Raw genomic sequence first — 27,975 nt, 5'->3', positions numbered from 1 at the left:
CGTTTTTTGGTGCATTTTAAGATGCACTCAAGATGCACTGACAAAAACATGCTGTGTCTGAACATATCTCAAAATGCCCTAAGTGAACTTAGCCTATAAGTGAATAAATATTTTATATATATATATATATATATATATATATATATATATATATATATATATATATATATATACATATATATATGTATATATATATGTATTATTTTTTTACTATTTTTATGTTTTTAAAGTGAGGGAGGAAACTGTAGCACTAGGGGAAAGCCCTTGGTCGAATTTCAGTTCTGTCCAATGAGTCACCTTGCTGCCCAAAAGTATTTTCACTTTTTTTTCAAAGAGTTAAAAGAAATATATTAATTTACTATACAGTATATATATATATATATATATATATATATATATATATATATATATATATATATATTCTATCCACAAAAAAACAAAATATTTAAGGATTTTGCTACTGGAAAAGCAAAAAAAATGCCATATTGGTGAAAATAGAAAAAAAATACATTTTCTTTTAAGTTACAAGAAAAAGCAAAATTGTAGATTGTCTGTAAAGCTGTTAAACTTTATTTAACTCGCACTATGACTTTGTTCCAACTTGTACTTATCTGGAAATAACATTTTATCAGAACTTAAATGTCCAACTGCTGCAAAAACAATTTCGCTCGGCAGCGGGGTAATCTCTCCAGTCAGTGAGTCAGCTGCAGGGTACTTATGGTCCTTCATTGATTCATTTTTTAATACTGTATTTTAGAGGAGTCAATGATGCGCACAGCTCCCGGGATGACTGCCATAACACCTGATGGAGAAGGCGTTCAGCAGATATCATTGAGGAGAGCTAAGCTGTCGGGTTCTCTGTAATCTGACAGTGTCAAAATGACTCGTCTTTAAACGGAACCAAACTCAGAAACACTTTAATCTTCCTTCTGACAAGTGTCCAGGTTCTCCACTCTTCAGAGTAAATTCTGTGTAACTGCTTCAGACTTTGTTGAAGTTCCACAATATTATTTTGTATAAAGAAGTTTTAGAAGAAACAAGACAATAAATTATTGCAGCCTTTTCCAAAAATTTCAATATAGATTTCTCTTAAGGCCTCCTTCATAAATCCATGTCTCCGGTACGTGTGACGTCCGTTTTCACACATACCGGAGACATAGACACACATAGACCCATTGAAACCAATGGGCTTGGTCACACATCTGTGTTTTCACAAGGACCGGGTGTCTGTGTGCAGCGCTCACATGTCCGTGTGCTCAAAATGGCAATATGTCTGTTTTCTGACAGCAGCACGAGTGTCACACGGACTGCACACTGATGCGATCCATGTGAGATCAGTGTCACACATACCGGAGAAAACACAAGTCACATAAAAATAAAGAATTTTTATACTTACCTGTCTCCAGCGCTGCTGTCTCCTGCGCTGTTGTTACTTCTGGGCCCACTCATTATACTAATTGCATATTCTCTGCACTCAGCGTGGACCCGCCCCAATTTGTCCATTGTTTTTCCCATAAAAAGAGCATGTGTTATGACTTCTGATTAGCGGTGACAGTGAACACAGGTACACACGTAACTGCTGATAACGCTGCATTGAATAGTATGTTAGCACACCCCTGTGGGTGTGCTAACATGCTAAGAGGGTGGAATGCGCAAAGGAACTAACACTCTTGCGACTAGTCACTGGCCTCATTAGCATATCATAAAGGATCTTTAGAAATACTTTTTCAAAAGATCTATTTATGTATGCTACTATAGCCTTGAACGGTTAGGCAGGGATTAGAAATATACACCCAGAACTGCTCTTGGTTCTGGGTGCAAAGGGAACCTGTCAGGTGCAATGTAAGTTAATAAAAGTTAGGGCCCTTGAAAAAAGGGGAGGAAAAAATAAGTTTGCATAATGAAACTTAGCCATGGCGTGAAGGGTTAAGCAATTGTAAACAGTACTTAGGGGCCTCTACCTGCTACGCAAATAGGCTACCAAAGCTGAAAGAATCATCATAGACCTGACGCTTGATGTTTACAGCCAATAATTGTGTACTGATATAAGATTATATGTATATAGCCGTTATTTGGTCACTGTATGTTGCTGTTATTTGAGCACTGTAAATATTTGCTTTTGGAAAAAAATATTTAGCTAAATGGATATCATTGCAGAAGTAGACCAATAGTTGGTGCCTCAGAGGATATTTTGACACTGGTATTCTTTGTTTACAGTGACGTATCCCCTCCTTCATAGATAACATCATTCTGTGCAGAAAATAAGCTTACTGAATTCTGCTGAAATTACTGGGACCATCACCCATTCTGGATATTATTTCTGCTCCTTACATACAGTACAGACCAAAAGTTTGGACACACTAGAACAACTGTTAAGAGGAGACTTTGTGCAGCAGGCCTTCATGGTAAAATAGCTGCTAGGAAACCACTGCTAAGGACAGGCAACAAGCAGAAGAGACTTGTTTGGGCAAAAGAACACAAGGAATGGACATTAGACCAGTGGAAATCTGTGCTTTGGTCTGATGAGTCCAAATTTGAGATCTTTGGATCCAACCACCATGTCTTTGTAGAAAAGGTGAACGGATGGACTCTACATGGCTGGTTCCCACCGTGAAGCATGGAGGAGGAGGTGTGATGGTGTGGGGGTGCTTTGCTGGTGACACTGCTGGGGATTTATTCAAAATTGAAGGCATACTGAACCAGTATGGCTACCACAGCATCTTGCGGCGGCGTGCTATTCCATCCAGTTTGCATTTAGTTGGACCATCATCTATTTTTCAACAGGACAATGACCCCAAACACACCTCCAGGCTGTGTAAGGGCTATTTGACTAATAAGGTGAGTGATGGGGTGCTACACCAGATGACCTGGCCTCCATAGTCACCAGACCTGAACCCAATCGAGATGGTTTGGGGTGAGCTGGACCGCAGAGTGAAGGCAAAAGGGCCAACAAGTGCTAAGCATCTCTGGGAACTCCTTCAAGACTGTTGGAAAACCATTTCCGATGGAGAATGCCAAGAGTGTGCAAAGTAGTAATGAAAGCAAAAGGTGGCTACTTTGAAGAACCTAGAATATAAAACATATTTTCAGTTGTTTCACACTTTTTTAAGTATTTCATTCCACATGTTTTAATTCATAGTTTTGATGCCTTCAATATGAATCTACAATTTTCAGAGTCCTGAAAATAAAGAAAACTCTTTGAATGAGAAGGTGTGTCCAAACTTTTGGTCTGTACTGTACATCTCGTATTATGAGATGTCACATTTTAGCTATATTTGCACATTCTAGAAAGTTTCATCTTAAAATAAGTTCCATGAAATAAGTACGGATGATATCTCGGATGTTAAATCAAAAGTCTTCTCCATGATTGTGTAGCCTACTGAACCAAACTAAGGGACTATTTTAAACACTTAAGCTGGTGTCACACATAACGACGACGACAACGACGTCGCTGCTACGTCACCATTTTCTGTGACGTTGCAGCGACGTCCCGTCGCTGTCGCTGTGTGTGACATCCAGCAACGACCTGGCCCCTGCTGTGAGGTCGCCGGTCGTTGCTGAATGTCCAGCTTCATTTTTTGGTCGTCACTCTCCCGCTGTGACACACACATCGCTGTGTGTGACAGCGAGAGAGTGACGAAATGAAGCGATCAGGAGCCGGCACTGGCAGCTGCGGTAAGCTGTAACCAGCGTAAACATCGGGTAACCAAGGGAAGACCTTTCCCTGGTTACCCGATGTTTACGCTGGTTACCAGCCTCCGCTCTTGCTGCCAGCGCCGGCTCCTGCACTGTGACATGTGGCTGCAGTATGCATCGGGTAATTAACCCGATGTATACTGTAGCAAGGAGAGCAAGGAGCCAGCGCTAAGCAGTGCGCGCGGCTCCCTGCTCTCTGCACTGTGACATGTAGCTGCAGCACACATCGGGTTAATTAACCCGATGTGTGCTGCAGGAGAGCAAGGAACCAGCGCTAAGCGCGGCTCCCTGCTCTCTGAACTGTGACATGTAGCTGCAGCACACATCGGGTTAATTAACCCGATGTGTGCTGCAGGAGAGCAAGGAGCCAGCGCTAAGCGCGGCTCCCTGCTCTCTGAACTGTGACATGTAGCTGCAGCACACATCGGGTTAATTAACCCGATGTGTGCTGCAGGAGAGCAAGGAGCCAGCGCTAAGCGCGGCTCCCTGCTCTCTGAACTGTGACATGTAGCTGCAGCACACATCGGGTTAATTAACCCGATGTGTGCTGCAGGAGAGCAAGGAGCCAGCGCTAAGCGCGGCTCCCTGCTCTCTGAACATGTAGCACAGCGACCTTATGATCGCTGCTTCTGCTGTGTTTGACAGCTAAGCAGCGATCATAACAGCGACTTACAAGGTCGCTGTTACGTCACCGAAAATGGTGACGTAACAGCGACGTCGTTGTCGCTGTCGTTTAGTGTGACACCAGCTTTAGGAAGCCTTTGCAGGTGTTTTGTGGTAATTATTCTAATTTCCTGAGATAACAACTTTTGGGTTTTTACTGTCTGTAAGCCATAATCATCAACATTAACAGAAATAAACACTTGATATAGATCACTCTATGTAATGACTCTATATAATATGTGCTTCACTTTTTTTGTATTGAATTACTGAAATAAATTAATTTTTTGATGATATTCTAATTTATTGAGATGCACTTGTACATATAGATGCTAAAATCTGGCTGTACTATAGGCTATAAAACTATCTTAAAAAATAAATTGGGTGAGTATTTTTTAGTCGCTTGACTACATTTTTCCCCATATTTAAAGTAGACAAGGTATTAATGATGAGATGACATGTTCGGTCCCTTGTGTATTCTCCAGGATTCATCAGCAGAACTTAGTCAAATGTATCTGTAAATCTCATGCACCTGCATTGAGACACGTGACACAACTTCAGAGACTAGAAGTCAGGTTTAAGTATCTAAACCATTTGCATGCCAACTATTTGAGAATCTCCGCACGATACACCAGCACAATTTAGTACTTGGTCGTGAACGAGATCACAAATGGGTGAACATTGTCCAGCAAGTCAGTATTTTGATGGATTACTGCAGGGTTGTCAGCCCTGCAGACTTCGATGCCCGAATCTTCCTACTGTTTGTGTCAAGTTTAATCCTTGTTCACGTAAGTTGTGTTTTTATTCTTTAAATTTAGAAAAAAATGTATTGAGGATTCTGTACAACTCAAAGACATCAATTGAGTTTACTATCTAAATTTTACCAATCATTATTTATTATTATTTTTGCAGCATTGTTAAATCTTTTTTTTACTTTTTGTATCATCCTTTTTTAGGATGTTGCATGCTAAAAGGGAGCTTAAAGGGGTTCTCTATTTTATCTCTGTTTGAACAAATGTGTTGGGGACATGATATTGTGGGACTTACAAATATATAAGTAGTAGAGGTTATTCGTCGCCCGATTGTTAGTACAACCTTCTTCACAGACTATATAGCTCTCCTTTACTCAAGATGGCTGCTGATAGAGGCGCATGTGACCAGACCTATCCATTAGCCTCCTCCAATTGAAAAATAGCTGTTTTGCTATTGGTTAACGGGCAGGTCTGGTCACATGGCCATCTTTCTAATATATTACTAAGTATCACAAAATTCTGTCCCTAACACATTTTATTTTTATATTTACAAAATGGACAACCCCTTTAAAGGGAATCTGTTTGCTTTTTTTAGTTATTAATATGGGCATACAGGTGCCATAAAGGTGAATATAGTTGTTTGGATGAGGGGTCGTTTTACAAAAATCCTCTTTTATATTTTCTATCTTCCAGGCTATGGGGCATGTGCTACCAGGAAGATAAGCCGGCCTTCAGTCTTCATTATACAGGATTCATGCTCCCCTTCTCCTCCCTGGTGTCTCTGTGACGTCAGGTGCTCGGCCGGAAATTCTGTGCCTGCGCATTCTGTCTGCCGTCTCCCCTGCACTGTTCTGCCCTTCTGTGGGCAAAGGCTTCAAATTTGCTGTGCACAGGCACCAGGGAGTCACGGGGAAACGGCAGACAGACACAGAATTTCCGGCCGCACACCTGACATCACAGGGAGACTGAAGAGAATGGGAGGAGGGAGTCCTATATAATAAAGACCAGAGGCCGGCTTATCTTCTGGGCAGTACATACCCCATAGCCTGGAAGATGGAAGATATAAAAGAGGATATTTGCCAAATTACCCCACATCCAGGAGGCATACAGGTATGGCTAATGTCACCTTTATGCCACCTGTGTGCCCATATTAATTACTAAAAATCTGCAAATGGGTGACAAATGCCCTTTAAGCACAATTGTCAAAAGAAGGACAGAGTGGACAATCCCTTTAATAATAACTTACTGCTTGTAAAATGTAACATGCCCCCAACAAACTGTTGTTCATATCATCCATCCTGATGGCTGCTAGCCAAGCAGTTACCATAAACATGGTAATGAAAGTATCCTGTGACCCAGCAACTTACCACCAAGCAATTTAGGATCAGTTTATTTCAGGTGTGAATACTGACATGCTGCTAGTGAAGATTAATGAACAGTAAAATAACATTCATTGTTGATCCAGTTGTTATTTTATATATGAAATGTTGATTATCTCTCGTTCATGTATGTCCATTAGATTACATGTTGAGTACTGATGAGCGGGCACTACCATGCTTTGGTGCTCGGTACTCATAACTAGTGATGACTGGACACTACAATGCTCGGGTGCTCAGTACTCGTTAAGAGCGGTTGGATGTTCGGATGGGTGTGACTCGAGTCCCCAAGTATAATGGAAGTCAAAGGATAACTCGAGAATTTTTCCAGGAAATTTTCCAGAAAAATGCTAGCGTTCCCCATTATACTCGGGTACAAGAGTTGCGCCCAACTGAGCATCAAACTGGTCCTTACGAGTATCAAGTACCTATGCATGGTAGTGCTCACTCATCACAAATTTTAAGTAATTGATGACTTTTTGCCAATCATATCATGTAAGGCTTAATGCCCAAGGACGGACACCACACACTAGCCCAAGGGATAAGAGGGCTCATTTACACCTCCAAAATAGGTAGAATTGTTCATTTTGATGAGCCATGGGACTTCATAGGGCCCATATACTGTTTAAGAAGGGTCCTCTTCTGTCTGTGGCCGCTAATGCCCATGGACTTTTTACAGTTCTGTACATGCTGAGTTTTTGGGACCCATAATACTTAGTCTATGGCACTCTCCTGTAATGCCATATGCCCCTAATTTTGTACAGAGACAAAGATCTTTCCTATTGTTTCACATGTGATATTACATGCTGGATTAAAGAGATAAAACTTTTTGGGTTCAACACCTCTGTATTATGATCCTATACAAAATCAGCACGGGGCAACACACAATAGTCCCGATTTATCAAAGTGTTTTTGCCAGAATTCTGGACTAAAACACTTTAATAAATCGCAAACCTTTTGTGCAGCTCATTGTTGGACACAAAAGTTGCAACTTTAGTCATTTACACATCAATTTCGGCCAATTCTGCCAAAATGGGTGCAGTGTGGGCGGGATGGGATTGGATTAGAGGCATGATGCTACAGCCCGTCTAATTCCCAACTAGCTGCGGTGTGTCTTATGCCAGAAATCCTACTCCATTCCCTGACCAGACTAATGTGGGCATCATACGGTACGATATATCGGGCGATATGTCGTCGGGGTCACGTCGTTAGTGACGCACATCCGGCATCGTTAGACATATCGTACCGTGTGACACTTCGGAACGACTGTGAAAGAGCAAAAATACTTACCTTATCGTTGCTCGTTGACACGTCGTTCATTTTCAAAAAGTCGTTCTTCCTTCTGTGCTCCGGTTGTTTGTTGTTCCCGTGGCAGCACACATCGCTCCATGTGACACCCCGGGAACGACGAACACAGCTTACCTGCGTCCTGCTGGCAATGCGGAAAGAAAAAGGTGGGCGGGATGTTTACGTCCCGCTCATCTCCGCCCCTCCACTTCTATTGGCCGGCGGCTGTGTGATGTCGCTATGACGCCGAACATCCCTCCCCCTTCAGGAAGAGGATGTTCGCCGCCCACAGCGAGGTCATCCGGCAGGTAAGTATGAGTGACGGGGGTTACCGACTTTGTGCGACACGGGCAACAAATTGCCCGTGACGCACAAACGACGGGAGCGGGTGCGATCGCTTATGCGATCGTACGATTTATCATCCCGTGTGACGCCCGCATAAGGTTTGTGGCGTGATACACGGAATGGCACACCACTTTTCAGGCACCTGACTCATTGAGAGGAGCATTTGAATCCAACTCTACCCTTCTTATATAGACCAGCGCTGTTAACGCCGATCTTGATCTGAGTCAAAGTATTATGTGATACTGCTAATTGTGCTGGACATTCCCAGGAATCTGCAGGTAAATCTGCAACCCTTAGAAAAAATAGTGGCAATCATCAGAAACAGATATCCATCAACAAGAATCTAATATAAGCATTTTTTTATGCAATTAAACATACAAATATCCACCCACATTTGTCATGTGAACTGTAAAACACTACTCGTTTCAGATTACATGAACCATGATGGAGTAATCCGGAACACGTAGTGTGTTACCGTTTACCTGGAGTCAGATATCTGATTGTCTAAATAAAGAAAAATGCTTTTATTTGATTCTTGTTGTTGGACATCTGTTTTCTGATGATTGTGGATTTTATGTTCCAACTTGTATGCAGATTTGCCACTATGGAGGACATGATAAAATTTAAACTATATTCACTTTCACCGGTAGCGCTAGTCTTGTCTTCCACTGACCGCTTAATGCAACATCCCATCCCCTATTACTACCTTTCCTGTGATTGGCTGCAGCGGATATATCAGATCTGATGTCATGGGTTTTATTTTAAAAGGGACTTCAGAGCTGATACCTGCTGCTCAATCGATGGGCAACATCTATTAAACACTGCCTGTATGATTTTAGAGACGTAGGTTTGACTCTGAAATGTTTCAAGGAAATTTCAAGTCCCAGAGAGACAGGAGACTCTGGGAATACAAACTTTTATGATGACCTTTGACACATTCAGAGCAGGAATGAATGTGTCACATGGATTTATGTCTTTTTACATCAATTAAGCGGGCTTTACACGCTACGATATATCTAACGAGATGTCGGCGGGGTCACGTCGTAAGTGACACACATCCGGCCTCGTTAGTGATATCATAGCGTGTGACAGCTATGAACGAGCAGAAATACTCACCTTCTTGTTCATCGCTGACACGTCACTCATTTTCTAAAAATCGCACGTCCTGTTGTTCATTGTACCCGGGGCATTGCTGCGTGTGACACCCCGGGAACGATGAACACAGCTTACCTGCGTACCGCCGGCAATGCTGAAGGAAGAAGGTGGGCGGGATGTTTACGTCCCACTCATCTCCGCCCCTCCGCTTCTATTAGCCGGCCGCTGTGTGACGTCGCTGTGACGCCGAACATCCCTCCCCCTTTAGGAAGTGGATATTCACCGCCCACAGCGAGGTCGTTTGGAAGGTAAGTATGTGTGACGGGGGTTACAGCATTGTGCGACACGGGCAAGAAATTGCCCGTGCCGCACAAACGATGGGGGCGGGTGCGATCGCAAATGCGATCGCATGACATATTGAAACGTGTAAAGCAGGCTTTAAGAAATGTGCTCCTCAGACCATCTGGGGGCATCACAACTTTGGACCAGACCCCAATTAGAGGTCAATAAAACTTTCACACTGCTTATCTATGAACTGCAACACAATTTACTGCCACAACAGTTTGTCCCCTTACCATACTGATAGTTCTGCTTCACATCACTTGTCTTATTTACTGCTCCATTCTATGTCCTGTTGTGTATAAATATGTGACTCTTCAGATTTTGTGTTATACTGAGCCTGATGAAGAGACCTGAGTAGTCTCTAAAGCTTGCTTGTCACGCTGTACTCTAAGATGTACAATAGCAGTACAGCGCAGTAATGTGGGACTGAGAGGATTCCTGAAACTATCTGAGAAGGTAGTTAGCTGGTAAACCACTAGGGGGCGTAAAAGTGGAGGAAACGTATGAGCAGGGAATTCCCTACCAGAGGTAATACTAGTCAAGCCCACCAGATGGCAGTAGAATTGTCAGAAAGCCGTGTCACAACATGAGGTCTTGTAAGTACACAAGGGCAAAGTCTAAACGTAGTCAGAGGGAAGCAAATAGTCAGTAGCCAGGAAATCAGAGCCTAGAAGCGAGGGGGAGTGGGAACACAAGACAGAATTAAGGCAAACGGATAAGGAACGAACAGGGAGACAGCAGGAGAGACACTGATGGAAACAGACAACAGAGGAGGTTAACAGGTCAGGTGAACACGGAGGTCAGCAGGGGGCAGGGCAGACAACAGGTCACTCAAGAGCAGAACACAGCAGAGCCAGAAGTATCACTGGCGAAGTCCAAGAAAAACAGTGCCCTAATAAAGCAGCCTGACCTCCAGAACGAGGCAGAAAGGATTAACCCCTAACGTGACCTGCATCAGAAGTGAAACTAAAAAAAAGGCTCAGCTCCAGCTGAGCCAGGAATCAATCATGACATTGCTATTATTACCATCTTTTCAGTTAGCCATAAAAAGGTTTCAACCAGTGAGGACTCTCAGTTCTTTTAAACAATTGTTTTTATCAAAGACATAATTTAAAATATATTGGAGATCAAGCCGCCTAGGAGATTTGTTGGAAAGGCGGATCCTCGGCAGCTTCTCCTCGCCCATTGTTAGTGACTGACATGTCTCTCCCTATATAACAATGGAGCTGTCACTCCAGTGGAATAGGCAGTGAGAAGCCACTGAAGACTCTCCTATCTGACTAGTCAAAACACACATGGCTGAAATCTTGCTGCTATTGCCTGATACATGCTGGCTATAGATCAGGCAGCATGTATCAGCTGTCAGATGACCTTTAAACTTTGAAAACATTTTTTAGGAGTTATGGATTTTGCTGAAGATTCTTAGGTAAAGTGCAGCAAAATTGGGGAAAAAATGGGCTTGTTGCAAATATTGACTTACCCATTTATCTCAATATGGAAAATCTGAAGAAAATCCACAATTGATCTACAGCATAAATTGACGATGCTGTGGATATAAAGTTTGCACCACAGGTCAGATTTTGCCTGGATGTTTCCCCAGCATGTGAATGAGACTTAAGGCTGCTTTACACGGTATGACCGATTGTGCAATTTCACAATCGATCGTACCCGCCCCCGTCCTTTTTGCGTCACGGGCAAATCGCTGCCCGTGTCGCGCAAAGTCAGTAACCCCCGTCACACATACTTACCTCTCGTGTGACCTCGCTGTGGGCGGCGAACGTCCACTTCCTGGAGTGGGAGGGACGTTTGGCGTCACAGCGACGTCACACGGCCGCCGGCCAATGGAAGCGGAGGGGCGGAGATGAGCGGGACGTAAACATCCCGCCCACCGCCTTCCTTCACATGGCCGGCGGCGGCCGCGTGACGCAGGTGAGCTGCTGTTCATCGTTCCCGGGGTGTCACACGGAGCGGCGTGTGCTACCCCGGAAACGATGAACTACTAAATTAAACGATATTATGGAACCTAGTGAGCAGTACACGACTCACGATTTGTGAGCGATACTGCGTCGCTAGGAGGTGTCACACAGGCATCGCTACCCCAGCTTCAGATGCACTCTCCTGCCCTGCGACCGTCGTTCTGGCCGGCGAACCGCCTCCTTGCTAAGGGGGCGGGTCGTGCGGCGTCATAGCGACGTCACACGGCAGGCGGCCAATAGCGGTGGAGGGGCGGATGTGAGCAGGATGTAAACATCCTGCCCACCTTCTCCCTTCCGCAAATCCTACGGGAGCCGCGGTGACGCCGGTAGGAGATGTTCCTCGCTCCTGCGGCTTCACACACAGCGATGTGTGCTGCCGCAGGAGCGAGGAACAACATCGGACCGTCGCGTCAGCATAATTATGGATTACGCCGACGCTGCACCGATGATACGATTACGACGATTTTGCGCTCGTTAATCGTATCATCTAGGCTTTACACACTACGATGTCGCATGCGATGCCGGATGTGCGTCACTTTCAATTTGACCCCACCGACATCGCACCTGCGATGTCGTAGTGTGCAAAGCCCGCCTTAGTAAAATCTCATCCACTTTGCTACTACTTTAATACACTGCAAATTATTTTTTACTTTTTTCGCACTCACTAAATAGAGTGATGTTTACCGTATGTGACAGTAAGCATTTTCCTTTTTCAGAGTATCTCATATGATGTCACAGATGTGATGTCAGAGGAATTTCCCCAGGTGCAGGGAAGCCCTTTGGGCTTTCGGCAAATTGAATCTCACTTCTGCTCTGACATTCAGTGATAATTCTGTGCAGCAATAATATGAAAAACAGCTGTACACAGCTACAGGACTTTCTAGACAGCCAGAGCATTAAATCCACCTGTTTTATATTGTATCTGTCCTCCATGTATTGGTCCACATGGGCCTCCATGTGCTGCCAAAACAGCTTTGATCCATCCAGAAAAATTCTGAAGGAATAATATGGTAGGTTGAAAATAAGTCCACCACCTTTTAATAACAAATAAAGAGATTGTCCACTACTCTTACATTGGTAGTTTCTCCTTAGGATAAGTCATCAGTGTCTGATCGACCGGAGTCTAAAGGACCATTTACACACAACGATATCGCTAACGATATGTCTTCGGGGTCACGGAATTCGTGACACACATCCGGCGTCGTTAGCGACGTCGTTGTGTGTAAAAGCTCCGAGTGAGTGTTAACGATCAAAAATACTCACCTAATCGTTGATCGTTGACACGTCGTTCGTTTTCAAATTCTCGTTGGTCGTTGTGGACGTAGGTTGTTCGTCATTCCTGAGGCAGCACACATCGCTACGTGTGACACCTCAGGAACGACGAACAACAGCTTACCTGCGTCCTATGGCAACGAGGTGGGAGTGTCGTTAATGCGGTGAAGAAGCTCCGGAATTGAGTATTTCTGGCCACTGGCCCCGCAAAAAGAAATTCAGATATATGTGCTGACAGAGCCAAAGATTATAATGATGCAAACCTAGTCACCGTGTGATCTGTTGTGCATAATTTTTGGCCATATATGCGTATTGGAGGCGGGCAGCTAGATGTAGTAAGCTACATCTTGGTATTTACCTCCAGTAGGCATATAGGACGAAAATGATGTACAACAGAGAACACGGTGACTTGGTTGGCATCATTATAGTCAATGGCCCTGTTGGCACATACGCCCGAATCCTGTGTTATGGGGGGTTGCAAGGTAAGCCTCTCAAGAGCCACTGAGAGTAGGAGAAAAGGCAGTGTGAATGGGCCCCAAGTCTAAATGGGCTGTTAACTAATTTTCCCAAAAAAACATCAATTTGTACTAGTTTTCTGGCATAAAATTGCTAAAAATATTTTTGGGGGCATCTTACAAGTTTCCTCGACAGTCCCGGCTACCTCTATAAGCATGGCCCACATATTCATCATAATTTATATCACCAAAGAGTAATATATTATGACAGAAATGTACTGCATCTCTACCTGACTGGAGTATGCGGTGATGAATGGTGCCAAATTCAGAGGCGTGTGTCCGCTCTAATGAATTTGTCTGCATTTTACTCTGGCATAATTTTCTCCGAGAATGGTGTGCTAAACAGCAGTATGGATGCATCGGCACTATGCTGCACATATACTGTATACAGAAAACCTGAGTCAAACTTGTACCGTAGTATTTCTTTTTAAAAAATAAACAAACCAATATGGCTTTATCTTAAAAAAGGTAAGACAAATTATTTTCTTTTCCCTTTCTAGCCCTATGGTTTCCTGCATGAGATAATATAATTCCCATAATGTGATTTTCATCATGACAAATAATTTTATATTATGGGATACAATGTATTTCAGCAATGAAAAACCGTTTTGCGCGACTGCACTTCTATAGGTCTGAGATGAGACCTATAAAAGCGCAGTCATGCGAAATGGTCCAAATCTGCACTTGTATCCACTTTGTCCTCCCTTCCCGCCAATCCTTCCTTGGCCTCCATTGAGAGGTGAATTTTAATATGTCTGGTCAAAACTGTGTTCTGCTGATTTGAGGTTGGCCGATATTAGTAGCGCTAGAGAGGAGCAAATTGATATGTAGTACCCTGGCCCGGTGGCCAGATCAGGATTCCATGGTCAGTGGACGGGGACACTACAAACCTCCTCCTACCTGCCAGAATCCACAACGCCCTTAATGATTAATAGGCACGACACAATATCATGTGTGTATCATGCTGCAATAATGATGTTGCGCTAGAAATCATCAAAGGTGCTTGTAGGAGGCAGTTCCCAAGTCTCCCATCCAGCAACCATGGCATGTTGCCGGATGGGAGACTTGTGACCTTCCTTCTACAATGGATCAGTGTCCTGTGATTTGCTTTGATCATCCTTATTCATCTTCTCTCATTCACATCCAGCATTCATCGCTGCTTATGGAATATTTGTTTGCAGACAGAATTCCTGCTACTCCTCTGCACACAGGAGAGCACCTGGGGGAGCCACACTAGTTGCTATTGGTCGCACACATAGCTTACAGTGAGAAGACAGTCAGCTCCAATGTGAGATCCCCAGACACAGCTATGGCAGGCGAAACATTCTTGTAGGGTTTTGTGTGACAGTGGGAGTGGTGGTAACTGCACCATGTACTATGGAGTAGTGATGTGGCCAGGATATAGGAAAACACTGCAGACTCTCTATCAGGTTACCCATTTTTTAGAACAATATGTTTACTTATGTCTGGTTTGAGTAAAAAGTGGATGAAAACCCTTATATGACTATGTATAAATCACAATAGAGCTATCCTTCTGATATACAATAAATGTATATGTGTATAGCTATGGTATATCCTACCTCTGGGACTTGCATTTTCTTTAGAGTGGGGGTTCTTTATCCCCATCTCATGGTACATAGGATTAGATAGGTGGAGGCATTTGCATGGCTCCCACCATTCACTTCTATCAGTGGAGGAAGCGAGCACCTCTTCATGCACAGCCCGTGATGGACTAATAGAGATATGTGCAGGTCCTCAGAGGTGGGACCTGCATCTCTCAGATATTCATGGCATTGCCTGTGGATTGGTCATACATCTCTAAGAAGATACATTTTAATAGCATTATCTAATATTCATATTGTATGTTGCTTTGGCTAATGACCTATTATCAGATCAACTACAGCTAAAGTTGCTATCCAGCCCCAGTCTAAAAAATCTGATAATTGAAAACACAAAAATACGAATTTTCTAGTTTCCAAATATTAGTGAAGGGCTCTTCCTTAGGCCTCTTTCACACGTCTGTTAAAAACCACGCACGTTTTTCACGGACGTGTCAAAGGTAAGTTTTGCCCTCTGTGAGCCGTGTTTATGGCACACGTGTGTTCTCTGTGTGTTATCCATGATAACACACGGAGAACGGAAACTTTCTACTCACCTGTCCCTGGCGTAGCTGTCCGTGGTGCTGATCTACGGTCTCCGGTCCTGCCGACTCCCCGCTGCTGCTGCTTCCGGCCGCAGTGAAGTGAATATGCAATGAGCATAAAGAGCGGTGGTCGGAAGCAAGTGACAGCAGCGGTAAAAACAGGAGGGCAGGGGAAGGTGAGTAAAGGTGATTTTTTTTTTCTTGCAGATACATGTGTTTTCTCCGGTGCGTGTCACACGGAACACATCCGTGTGGTCCGTTTGTGTTACGTGTGACCCGTTTGTGTTCGTGTGACACCCGTGATGCTGGAGAAAACGTGGACATGTCTACGTGTGGAGCACACGGGCACACGTATGCTCCACACGTACACACGGTCCATGGCAGAATACGCACATGAACACAGATCCATTGATTTTAATGGGTCTACGTGTGCTCGTGTCTCCGGTACGTGAGAAAACTGTACTGTACATGTACTGGAGGCACGGGCGTGTGAAAGAGGCCATATGCCGCATATGCACTAGTTACAGCATAGTCCCTAAATATCTGATAGGAACCACAACTGGGCCTGAAGGGAAAATAGATAGTGACTTCAGATTGGCGAATAGTAACTATCTGTGTTTGGATAACGCTTACCGAATACCGAGTACTGTTCCAGTATTCGTCACGGCAAGAAAAATGCTCGGGTTCCACCTTGACTTGCATTAGGTTCATTATTCGTCATGAATACCAGGATAGTACTTTGGGAAGTGTTCCAAATAATCCGAACAGGTACTATTCACCCATCAATAATAGGGACCCCTGTTTTCTGGCTCCTAGTGCAGCTTATTCTGTACAGCAAAGCGATGAAAGTAACCACAACACCTGAGGGCCGCATAACTGAATGTCAGCCCTATCTCCTTTATATGTGAACATTCCATAAAAATCATTGCGTCCACTGTATATATTTATTTTTTTTTCTAATTTTCCTTTGTTATTTTTGTTTTATTATTTTGCACAGGGACTACACATTCCCATGTGACGCAAAAAGAGGTCCCGCCAACGAGTGCCGGGCCCACAATCACATATAAAACAAAAGGTAATTAGGAAGACGAAAACATTTTGGGATGTTTCCAAAATGTCTTTGACTAAAGATATCAGCCTGATGTTGATATATCGTCCTATTCACATACAGGCACGAAAATGTTATTGTCATGCTGCACTACGGAAGTTACTGAAGCCACAGGTAATACAGCTTCAGACCAGGACCGGGACAGGCAGACGAACGGGAGAGGGTACAAGTCAGAGGACACAGTATCAGGGAGGCAGGACAGATCGGGAACACTCACCAGAGCCAGTATACACACTGCAAGGCAAAAATATCACTGGCACTGAACCATAGAGGCAGCGACAAGATATAGTGTCCTGGGATCCGGAACAAGGCAGTGGAAGTTAACCCCTGACATGACCAGGCCAGAGCTGGGTGTAACCAGCAGCAGGGAGAAGCCGGCCTGGATCATGACAGTTATATGCCACATAATTTAGTATTGATTCAGTGGCATCATAGAGCTCAACGTACAGCTTTTCTCCGGATCTGCTCCGGTGTAACAGGCCAGAATAATCCCCCACCCAGAATATACCCGGGGTTAAAGTGGCCTAGGCCAGACTATAACCCTCTGGGCCAGAATATACCCCGGGTATATTCTGGCATAGGCCAAACTATACCCCGGGGTATAAATTGGCCTAGGCCAGATTATACCCCTACGTATACACCAGCTGCTGTAGATCAGGGCCCCAGCCAGCGCACAGGGCCCCAGGCAGCGCACAGGACCCCAGGCAGCATACAGGGGGGCATAAACAGCGCATAGGGCCCCAGGCAATGCACGGGGCCCCAGGCAGCGTACAGGGGCCCCAGGAAGCCCACGGGGCCCCAGACAACATACAGGGGCCCTAAGCAGCGCACGGGACCCCAGGCAGCGCACAGGGCCCCAGCCAGAATGCAGGGGGACAGAAACAGCGTACAGAGGGTCAGAGACAGCACAAAGGGGCCTTGCATGCTGTCTCTTCCCCCCTTGTGTGTTGTTTCTACCTCCCCTTGTGCTGTCTCTTCCCCCCTGCTCTGTATCTTCCCCCTTGTGCTGTCTCTGCCCGTGTGCTACCTGGGGCCCCTGTGCGCTGCCTGGGGCCCCCATACACTGTCTGGGGACCCCGTACGCTGCCTGGGTTCCCGTGCGCTGCCTGGAGCCCCGTGCTCTGTCTCTGCCCCCCGTGTGATCCCTGGGGCCCCCGTGCGCTGCCTGAGGCCCTCATGTGCTGCCTGGGGCCCCGTGCGCTGGCTGGGGCCCTGATCTACAGCAGCTGGGGTATTCGGAGTGGTATAATCTGGCCTAGGCCAATTTATATCACGGGGTATAGTTTGGGCTAGGCCAGCATATACCTGGGGTATAATCTGGCCCAGACGGGTATAGTCTGGCCTGGGCCAGTTTATACCTTGGGGTATAGTTTGGCCTAGGCCAGAACATACCCGGGGTTTAATCCAGCCTAGACCACTTTAACCCCCAGGTATATTCTGGGCGGGGGGTTAGTCTGGCCTGTTACACCGGGTATATTGTGGGCGGGGGATTAGTCTGGCCTGTTACACCGGGTATATTGTGGGCGGGGGGTTAGTCTGACCTGTTACACCGGGTTATAAGTGGGACTGAACTCCACAACTTTCATGCAGAATTTCTAAACAGTTACATGATTATCCTACGTTATACTGTACTAAACCTTTAACAATAACATGGTGCAAACATGTTCCTGTGCCAATAGCATCTCCAAGGACTGCCACCCTGGATATAGTACTGAAAACATGACACATACTGTATATGCAAACTGATATCATGTAATTATGATGGATTCCTGTTAATTAAGATGTTTTATTATTTCTTTCTTAGGTCCCGATAACCCATTGGTTGCAAGCAACACAAACTATATAATTTGGCTGGTGTTGGTTCTGGTTATTGTGGTGTCAATAATATTAATTGTAACGATAATGTTGCATAGGAAACGGAAGCTGTATACAGGTAAAGTGATTTACATCTATCATGCTAACTTCTTGTAGCACATGAAATGTGACTTCTTGCTGAATATTTTGTCATATGGTCCGAGTTCAAAATTAAAGGGGTTTTCCACAACTGGACATCCCATTACAGTGCCTCCAGTATGTTACATAAAATTAAAAAACAAAAACCCATACCTACCACCCAAACCGGTGGCACTACTCTGCTGGTGGTGCTTCGTCCCTGATTTTGTGACATTGTATATGTCACGTGAGCGCTGCAGCCAATCAGCTGACGGAACTACAGCCCATAAACAATGTCACAGATTGCTGAGGATGAGGGAAGTATGCTGCGGAATATGTTGGCGCTATAGAAATAAAGATTATTATTATTATTATGCTTGTTTTTTTATTTTATTCGGCACAATGGGGACATCGGTAGTACAGAACCCCTTTATTGCACTATATACGGTATATTACAAAAGTGAGTACACCTTTCCTATTTTTGTAAATATTTTATTACATCTTTCCATGGGAGAACACTGAAGATCTGACAATTTGATACAATGTACAGTAGTCAGTGTACAGCTTGTATAACAGGGTAAATTTGGTGCCCTCTAAATAACTCAACACACAGCCATTAATGTCTAAACCACTGGCAACAAAAGTGAGTACTCCCGTAAATGGAAATAATCAAATTGTGTCCAAAGTGTCAATATTTTGTGTGGCCACCATTATTTTCGAGCTGTCTTGGACAAAGAGGTAACTAGAGCTTCACAGGAGCCACTGGATCTTCTTCCATCCTCATGATGTCATCACGGAGCTGGTGGATGTCAGAGATCTTGAGCTCCTCCACCTTCCATTTGAGGAGGCCCCACAGATGCTCCATGGGGTTTAGGTCTGGAGACACTTGGCCAGTGCAGCACCTTTACTCTCAGTTTTTTCAGTAAAGCAATGGTGGTCTTGGAGGTGTGTTTGGGGTCATTATCATGTTGGAAAATGACGGGAGGGGATCATGCTCTGCTTCAGTATGGTCACAGTACATGTTGTCATTCATGGTTCCCTCAATGTAGCTCCCCACAGCCGGCAGCACAATACATAACTAGAGAGGATGCTACGTAATAAGGAACTGTGATATATATATAATAAAAGATGAAACTATGTACATAAGGACAGCGCTGTATATATAACAAGAACGTACACTTTATACTAGGGGACTCTATTAGACATAATAAGGCTACATTCCTGTATCTGTATAAAGCGTCAGTGTGCTGTTCGATTTTTTTCTCAACAGCGCACAGACCCATTGAGTGTGTCCTATTCTCATCCTCGCAGATCTCATTCTTGCATTCATGATTTTCATGGATATGTCAATGGATCTATGAAACTCTTAAGGAGGCTTTACATGCAGCGACATCGCTAGCAATATCGCTGGTGAAAGCACCCGCCCCCGTCGGTTGTGCGTCACGGGCAAATCGCTGCCCGTGGCGCACAACATCGTTAGGACTCGTCACACGGACTTACCTGCCTAGCGACGTCGCTGTGGCTGGTGAACCGCCTCCTTTCTAAGCGTTCACAGCGACGTCACATGGCAGGCGGGCAATAGAAGCGGAGGGGCGGAGAGCAGCCGTAGGAAAGTTACGCCCACCTCGTTGCCGGTGGACGCAGGTAAGCTGTTGTTCGTCGTTCCCGGGGTGTAGCGATGTGTGCTGCCTCAGGAACGACGAACAGCCTACGTTCTGCAACAGCAACGAGATTTTGAAAATGAATGACATGTCAACGATCAACGATAAGGTGAGTATTTTTGATCATTAACACTCGCTCGGAGCTGTTACACGCAACGACGTTGCTAATGACGCCAGATGTGCGTCACGAATTCCGTGACTCCGACGACATATCGTTAGATGTGTTGTTGCGTGTAACGGGGCCTTTAGTCATTGTGTGGTGCGATAAAAATCTGGTAGCACATGGACATATCTCACAAACGTGAGAATGTGGCCTAAGGGAAGTTTTTTTTTTTAAAAACAACAGAATTACTTGAAGTCAAACAGTACAGATACAGAATAATTATTCCCATTCAGTGACTTATCGCAGACATCTCACCTGCTTAGAGTCATTTTCTGTTGTTTCTTCTCCATCTCGTCAGACCTTCATGTTGACATCTTCCAGCCACAGCCCTGAAAATAACTTGGTCACATATATTGTATATATACTGTACATTTGTTTCCTGAATGAAAAGTCCCACACACGTGCACACATAGCCTTAAGGAGGCTTTACACGCAACGACATCGCTAACGAGATGTCTTTGGGGGTCACGGAATTCATGACGCACATCCGGCCTTGTTAGCGACGTTGTTGCGTGTGAAACGTACGAACGACGGCTAATGATCAAAATTACTCACCTAATCATTGACTGTTGACACGTCGCTCTAATCCGAAATATCGGTGCTGTTGCAGGATGCAGGTTGTTCGTCGTTCCTGAGTCAGCACACATCACTATGTGTGACACCCCAGGAATGAGGAACAACACCTTACCTGCATCCTCTGGCAACGAGGTGGGCGTCACTTTCTTTCGACTGCTCTCCGCCCCTCCGCTTCTATTGGACGGCTGCCATGTGACATCGTTGTGCCGCCGCACGAACCGCCCCCTTAGAAAGGAATTATAGAAAATTAGTGTGCACTCAGCCAGATAAATCAAGAGGTGCTGGTAGACGGGAAATAGGTTCCCTCGTAGTATATAGTACAAATTTCACCGCACTCTCCAGGAATTTTCCATGCAAAACATTAATTTTATTTAGACAGATGGTGGACAGTAGAAGGCAAAGCAAGGGGAATAGCGATAACCAATCAATTGACGTTTCGACCGGTAGGGTCTTTGTCCCAAAATATCGCTTATCTGAAGGCAGTAAGGGCGCTCCTGTGCCTGTGTCCCAGATGGTCTGTCAAGCCTTTAGTCCTTGTCCTGTGTCTCTTCCCATACATTTATTATAAGTCCCTGATATTGTCATAATGAATTCGGGGGTAGGAGAAGGCATTATCAGGGTCTTATTATGAATTGGGAGGTGGGAGAGGATGCTATTAGGTACTTAGTAATTTGCACCTGGGCCCCCATCTGCTTGTTGGTCATATGTTATGGGTCCCTGTAGTGTTCACCCATCATATAATGATGTCCTTCATCCTGGCTTCTTCCTGTAATAATTCCCCCATCCTGGTCCTCTTCCTGGGATAATGTCCTTCATCCTGGGCCCTTTTCCGGATTTAATGTCCCCCATCCTGACCCCCGGTTTGTTGCTCTTCTCAAACATATGTAAAAAAAAATAAAATTCTTCCTACCTTCCTCCGCTCCCACAGCGTCCTCCTTTATAGCCAATGCAGAAGCCGGCAGCTGAATTAAGCTTGTTCGTTATGGCGCATGACATCATGTGCTCGCCGACATGGACTGACAGCCTCTGATTGGCTATCGGCTTGAATTGCAGTACAGGTAGCCAGTGGTTTTCTGCACAATACAATAGCTGAATTTGCATGCTATGCCCTCTGGCCTAAGCCTCATTCTAAGTTACTTCAGTAATGTAGCTATGTCCAAATCATAGATACTGTTCATCAGTGGCGTAATTAGAGTTTGATCGGCCCCAGTGCAAAGTTTGGACCTGGGTCCTCCCTCCCCACAACCGTACACTGACACTCAGGGTACGAGATAATGACGCCGACATTCAGGGTACCAGGATAGTGTCGCTGACACTTGGCTCCTTCCCTCAGTACTCATGTTTCCCGTGATCTGAAATCCCTTTTTTTTATCAGCACCCAGCTTTCTTATGTTCTTATTTGCATCTTGTCCTCAGCATACACCTTCACCAAGCTCTGCTATAAATCTTTCTCTCAGCATGCAGCTTTTCCATGCACTGATATACATCTTTCCCTCAGCATCCAGCTTTCCCATGATATCAGAGCATGGGAAAGCTGGGTGCTGAGGGAAAGATGTATAGCAGAGCATGGGAAATTGGGTGCTGAGGGAAAGAGCCTCTTTTCCTCAACACAAAACCATCCCATTCCATGCTTTTATCTTTGTCCTCCTCATATATGAATCTCCAAATACTATAATGACCCCCACATAACCTTCCATTTAGTATAATAGGTCCCACATAATCCTTAATATATTATAATGCACCCCCATAATCCTTCATATTGTATTATGAAGTCCACGTACTGTTTAATGCACACCTATAGGCCTCCATATATTATAATGCAGCCCCATAGTCCTCCATGTTTTATAATGAAGTCCCATAGTCCTTCATATTATATTATGCAGCCCCATACCATTTAATGCACCCCATAGGACTTCATGTATTATAATGCCCCCCATAGTCCACGTATAGGATGTCCTTCATATTGGGTTATGCAGCCCCCATACCACTTATTGCACCCCATAGGCCTCCATGTACTATAATGCAGCCCCATAGTCCATTGATAAGGGGTCCTTCATATTATTTTATGCAGCCCCCATACCGTTTAATGCACCCCCATAAGCCTCCATTTATTAAAATGCACCCCCATAGTCCTCCATGTATTATAATGCACCCACATAGTCCATGTATAAAGTGTTCTTCATATTATATTATGCAGCCCCCATACCGTACCCCATATGCACACCCATAGGCCTCTGTGAACTCACTCATAAAAAAAAAAAAAATCAAACAAGCACTCACCTCTTCTCATTCCCCCGCTGATCCAGTCAGATCGTCTCAGTCGCGCAGTAGTGACGTCACCTCTATCTGCTGCACTGAGATGTCGTGTGCAGGCACAGGGGAAGAATGATGAAGGATGGAGCGGAACACTCTGCTCCATCCTTCATCATTATCTTGTGCGATGCCGAGCAAGGGGGGCCTGCTGCCGCAGCTGGCACCGGGCTTCCCTGAATCACGGGCCCCATAGTGGCTGCGTGGTCTGCCACAGAACAGCGCAGCTCCTCTCTCACAGAGAGGAGTCAGCTGCTTCTCTGTAGTGGTGGGTGCTGGGCCCCTAACCCTACCAGGTCTGGTTGCAGTAGTGGGCCATTTATGCCAGATAATTGCCTACCACTACAATTTTAAGTACATGACATAGGACATACTGTAGATGTATTTTAATGATATTTCTTCAGTAACCTATATTATATCACCTTTGGAGATTCTGGGAAAGCAGACGTGAAATAACTATTCTTCCTACAGTGCAGGAGTCCGCTGAGTTTCTCAGCTGGTGAGATGATAAAAAGTTGAATTATTAAAAAATAACACCAATGCTATAGTTTTTGGGATGCAAAGTACTTTCTGGTCAGTGATGAATTACAGGTGCGCAAAGTGAGGGATATCAACCCAGACATTAGGCTTCATTGCCCTTGTGAGAGGAGATTCACTGAATTAGGCACACTCTTCTGAAGCGCGCAGCACGGCTTTCAGTGTTTTGAGGTAACTCAGATCGAAAGCTCTGGGAATTCTCAGATGATAAATCTGTCAGTATTTGCATAACATTACTTCAGTTTTACAGTGAGGAAACTCTGACAAATAATTGAGTCCTGTTCGCCGTTCACTATGTTCATGTTTACAGTTTTTACCTCAAAAAGATGTGCTGAAGCAAAAGTTTATAGTTTTAATTTACTTAAAGGAATTTTCCATTTCGGTGTGACTGTTTGTAACAGTGACAACAGGAAAGGCTGGCATATAGGTTGTCACCTTCTGAAAAAGCCAATTAAAAAGTGACATCCGTTATGATTTATGTTAGACTTAGGCCCCCTTCACATCTCCGTGATTCCGGTAAGTATGGCGTCCGTTTTCATACTACCGGAGACACAGACATACGCAGACCCAGTAAAATCAATAGGTCTGCACACACATCCGTGTTTTCCCATGGCCTGTGTGTCCATATGGAGTGCACACGTGTCTGTGTGCACCGCACGGCGACATATCCATTTTTCTCCGGTAGCACTGATGTCACACATACTGCACACTGATATGATCCGTGTGACACGTACCGGAGAAAACACATGTCTGTGAGCTAAAATTATTTTCTATACTCACCTGTCGCCAGAGCTGCTGTCTTTGGCACTACTATCACTTGTTTCTGGGCCTGCTCATTATGTTCATGCATATTCATTGTACCGCGGACCCAGAAGCAGCAGTGCTGGAGACAGCAGCGCGGGGGACAGGTGAATAAAACGTTCCTGCTCTCCATGTGCTATTACAGATAACACACAGAGAACACATATGTGCCAAAACCATGCCACATGGATGGCCATACCCACCTTCAACACGGTCCGTTCAAAACGTTTGTGCAATGACGACGTGTGAAACAGGCCTTAAGGCCCCGTCACACGCTACGATATATCTACCGATATATCGTCGGGGTCACGGAATTCGTGACGCACATCTGGCATCGTTAGAGATGTTGTAGCGTGTGACACCTCCGAACGATTGTGAACGAGCAAAAATACTCACCTTATCGTTGCTCGTTGACACGTCATTCATTTTTATAAAGTCGTTCCTCCTTCTGTGCGCCGGTGGTTCGTCATTCCCGAGGCAGCACACATCGCTCCGTGTGACACCCTGGGAACGACGAACACAGCTTACCTGCGTCCCGCCGGCAATGCGGAAGAAAGGAGGTGGGCGGGATGTTACGTCCCGCTCATCTCCGCCCCTCCGCTTCTATTGGGCGGCCGCTGTGTGACGTCGCTGTGACACCGAACGTCCCTCCCCCTTAAGGAAGAGGATGTTCGCCGCCCACAGTGACGTCGTGAGGGAGGTAAGTACGTGTGCCCGTGACGCACAAACGACGGGGGCGGGTGCGATCGCTCATGCGATCGCTCATGCGATCACACGATATATTGATGAGTGTGACGGGGCCTTTACTGTTTGTCAGGCATGGATGCTCAGTTCCTCTAAGAGCTGTCCAAACTTATAGGCCAATTAGCTGTCTGGCAGAGTAGTCATAAGAACAGTCAGTGGACCAATTGACAGAAAGATTTGATTGCCAATCCATGCTCCTGATCGTCTACTTAAATCTCCATGGATGCCCTTACTAGTTTGACCCTTGGACCGCCTAGACTTTGCTTCCATTTTTTGCTACTGATTTGGACTTAATTATGTCATTGTCCTTGTCTCTCTGGTACCAATGCAGCTAGTTTGGTTCAACCCATTTACTCCATTGATTAGCAGCTACTCCGTAGACACAACTCAGGGCACCTGCAGAAAAGACCAGATCCCTGCATAGAAGTTAAGGAGGTTATCCAGGATTTTTTTCCTATGTCCCTTTAAATTAACAATCAGGTAATTGATAAAAAAAAGCAATTACCTGCCTGTTGTACCCAACGTTCTGACCACTCCTTCCGGCCATTCAGCTGCTCCATGTCAACAGAGCAGCTCTTCTTCTTCTAGGCTGCTCCGTCGATGGGGTGTGATTTCTGGCATCATGCTCATTGACATCCACCAGTTAGGCAGCGAGGAGCAAGCTGTCAATCAGAATAACGTCAGTAGTCAGTTAACAGAACAGAGCAGAGGAGAAGCTGTTGAATTGTCAACGTGACGTCAACAGAGCTACGGAATCAGTTGTTAACCCCTCACCTTCCTGTCGCCGCACCACACACAGGAGGACTCCGTTACAGGCTCAGGCGTTGCCCATTCACTTCTTTTCAACAGACAATACATTTCAGGCAAAGTTTTTTCTTAAAAACACTTCCAACTTTATTTCTGGGATACAGCCTTGGTTCACATCTCGCCAGCACCGGTATACGTCTCACAAGGCTTTCTTCTCCACCAGGGGGCGCACTGACCTTTTCCCTGAGCGAAGGCTTCCTCCCGTTACAACCAGCAGGCACCGACGCTAGACCTCCTTGACTGTCAGACTAAAACCCCTCTCCGTAGGGGACGTGGTTCCGCCATCCGTCCAGGATCCCGCGTGTCGCAGCCGTGGGGGTGACCCACAGGGTCAGGGACTGTTCGTTGGGACATCTTAACTCTACATCTCTCAGATCCCTCTTCCCTGTCTACTCCCCCAACTTCCTATTATATACACATCCCTACCCTCCTCCTCTGCCCACCCAGGTGCCAGGTTCTATAGCAACAATGCCACCTAGTGGTGGAATCACACAAACAAGGCCAGTGGTGTGCTGGGTACAGATGCAGGGGTGGGCTTAACCCTAAACCCTCTTCATAACTTCTCTGTCTTACTTATATTGACATGATTTTACATTTGTGTGTGCAGTAATCTTTAGGATGAGTGAATCAGTGAGATAAAAATTTCTTCAATCTAATGTTTTCTTATTTTTCATTCATTTTATTCTTATACTTACCATATGTTATATTACATATTATTAGACCTGCATTGGTTATTTTGCTTGGGGGAAGACACTTACCATGTACTATTGTGTTCTCAGGTTCTTTTGGCGAGGTCTGTGGCAAGAGCAATACTAAAAGCAATATGAAAGGTGCAGATTTAGAACAAGCCTCATGTGAAGAAATAAAGAAACCGGTGGCAGAGAATGAAGACGTAGTCAGTCCAGTGCGTGACAACATGTATGACAATGCTCTGTCGGATTATTTGTTTCCTTTGCCGGCTGTAGAGCAAGGAGCTGCTATTCTCGTCACCACAAAAACATCTGCTTGTTTTAGTCCTGGACCAGGTGTGCGGGGCGACACTTTTGTGGAAATATAACATCTCAATGTTCTGTCGTGGATGAAGGCACCAGAAGACAACAATTTATAGTTATATTTTATATTATGTTAGTTCTGACTTTAATACAGTTATCTCTTTTCCCAAGATCCCATTTTTTTACGTACTGCTTTAGGCTATCTAAATTTGGATGACAAATTATTTTCTTTACTTTTTTGGGGGGAAGAAGGGAAAAAACAAGTGTACATGGAGTCTTATTGGCAGTGTTCCAAAGAAAAATGATATGCAAATTAGATCTCAGGCAGAAAGAAATAAACAATATGACTTGTACCAGCTTTTGGAGGTATCTTTCTTTATAAGACAAGGTTCAACCCTTGAATGAGCCTTGCAATGTGGATAGAGGTACCAAAAACCAATCGGCTGACAAATGTTTCCAGGTACTTGCCACTCATTAGTGTAAAGCAAGGTTTGGCTGCCAGACTGAGAAGCCCTTAAAAGGAACCTGTCACCAGATTTGACGACTATAAGCTGTGGCCACCACCACTGAGCTCTTATATACAGCATTCCAGAATACTGTATATAAGAGCACAGACCACGCTGTACAATGTAAAAAAACACTTTGATAATACTCACCTGGGGGGGAGGGCGGTCCGATGGGCGTCGCTGCTCTCCGGTCCGACACCTCCTCTCTCCAGTCTAGTGCCTCCTCTCTGCTTCGATGTCTCTGTCCTCCTTCTACCCAGCCCATTGTTGATGATGCGTCTACGTTATCCACACAGTCCGACACTGCGGTCCTGCGCAGGCACACTTTAATCTGCCCTGGTCAAGGCAAATCAAAGCACTGTAATGTGGAGGCGCGAGT

General features: G+C 44.9%; 1 protein-coding gene across 1 annotated transcript; it reads left to right on the top strand.

Annotated features, from left to right (window-relative positions):
* The first annotated feature begins 5,026 nt into the window (after positions 1 to 5,026).
* TNFRSF17 (TNF receptor superfamily member 17) lies at positions 5,027 to 27,458 on the top strand. The gene is made up of 4 exons (XM_075319116.1): positions 5,027 to 5,144; positions 16,457 to 16,534; positions 18,372 to 18,500; positions 26,878 to 27,458. The coding sequence occupies exons 1-4, from the start codon at positions 5,027 to 5,029 to the stop codon at positions 27,153 to 27,155; spliced, it is 603 nt and encodes a 200-aa protein (XP_075175231.1). The 3' UTR covers positions 27,156 to 27,458.
* Positions 27,459 to 27,975: the final 517 nt, after the last annotated feature.

Source organism: Anomaloglossus baeobatrachus, chromosome 7 (assembly GCF_048569485.1).
Source record: "Anomaloglossus baeobatrachus isolate aAnoBae1 chromosome 7, aAnoBae1.hap1, whole genome shotgun sequence".
In the NCBI taxonomy this organism is placed as follows: domain Eukaryota; kingdom Metazoa; phylum Chordata; class Amphibia; order Anura; family Aromobatidae; genus Anomaloglossus; species Anomaloglossus baeobatrachus.
The sequence above is the reverse complement of the archived record's forward strand: the minus strand, read 5'-3'. Positions and strand labels throughout refer to the sequence as shown.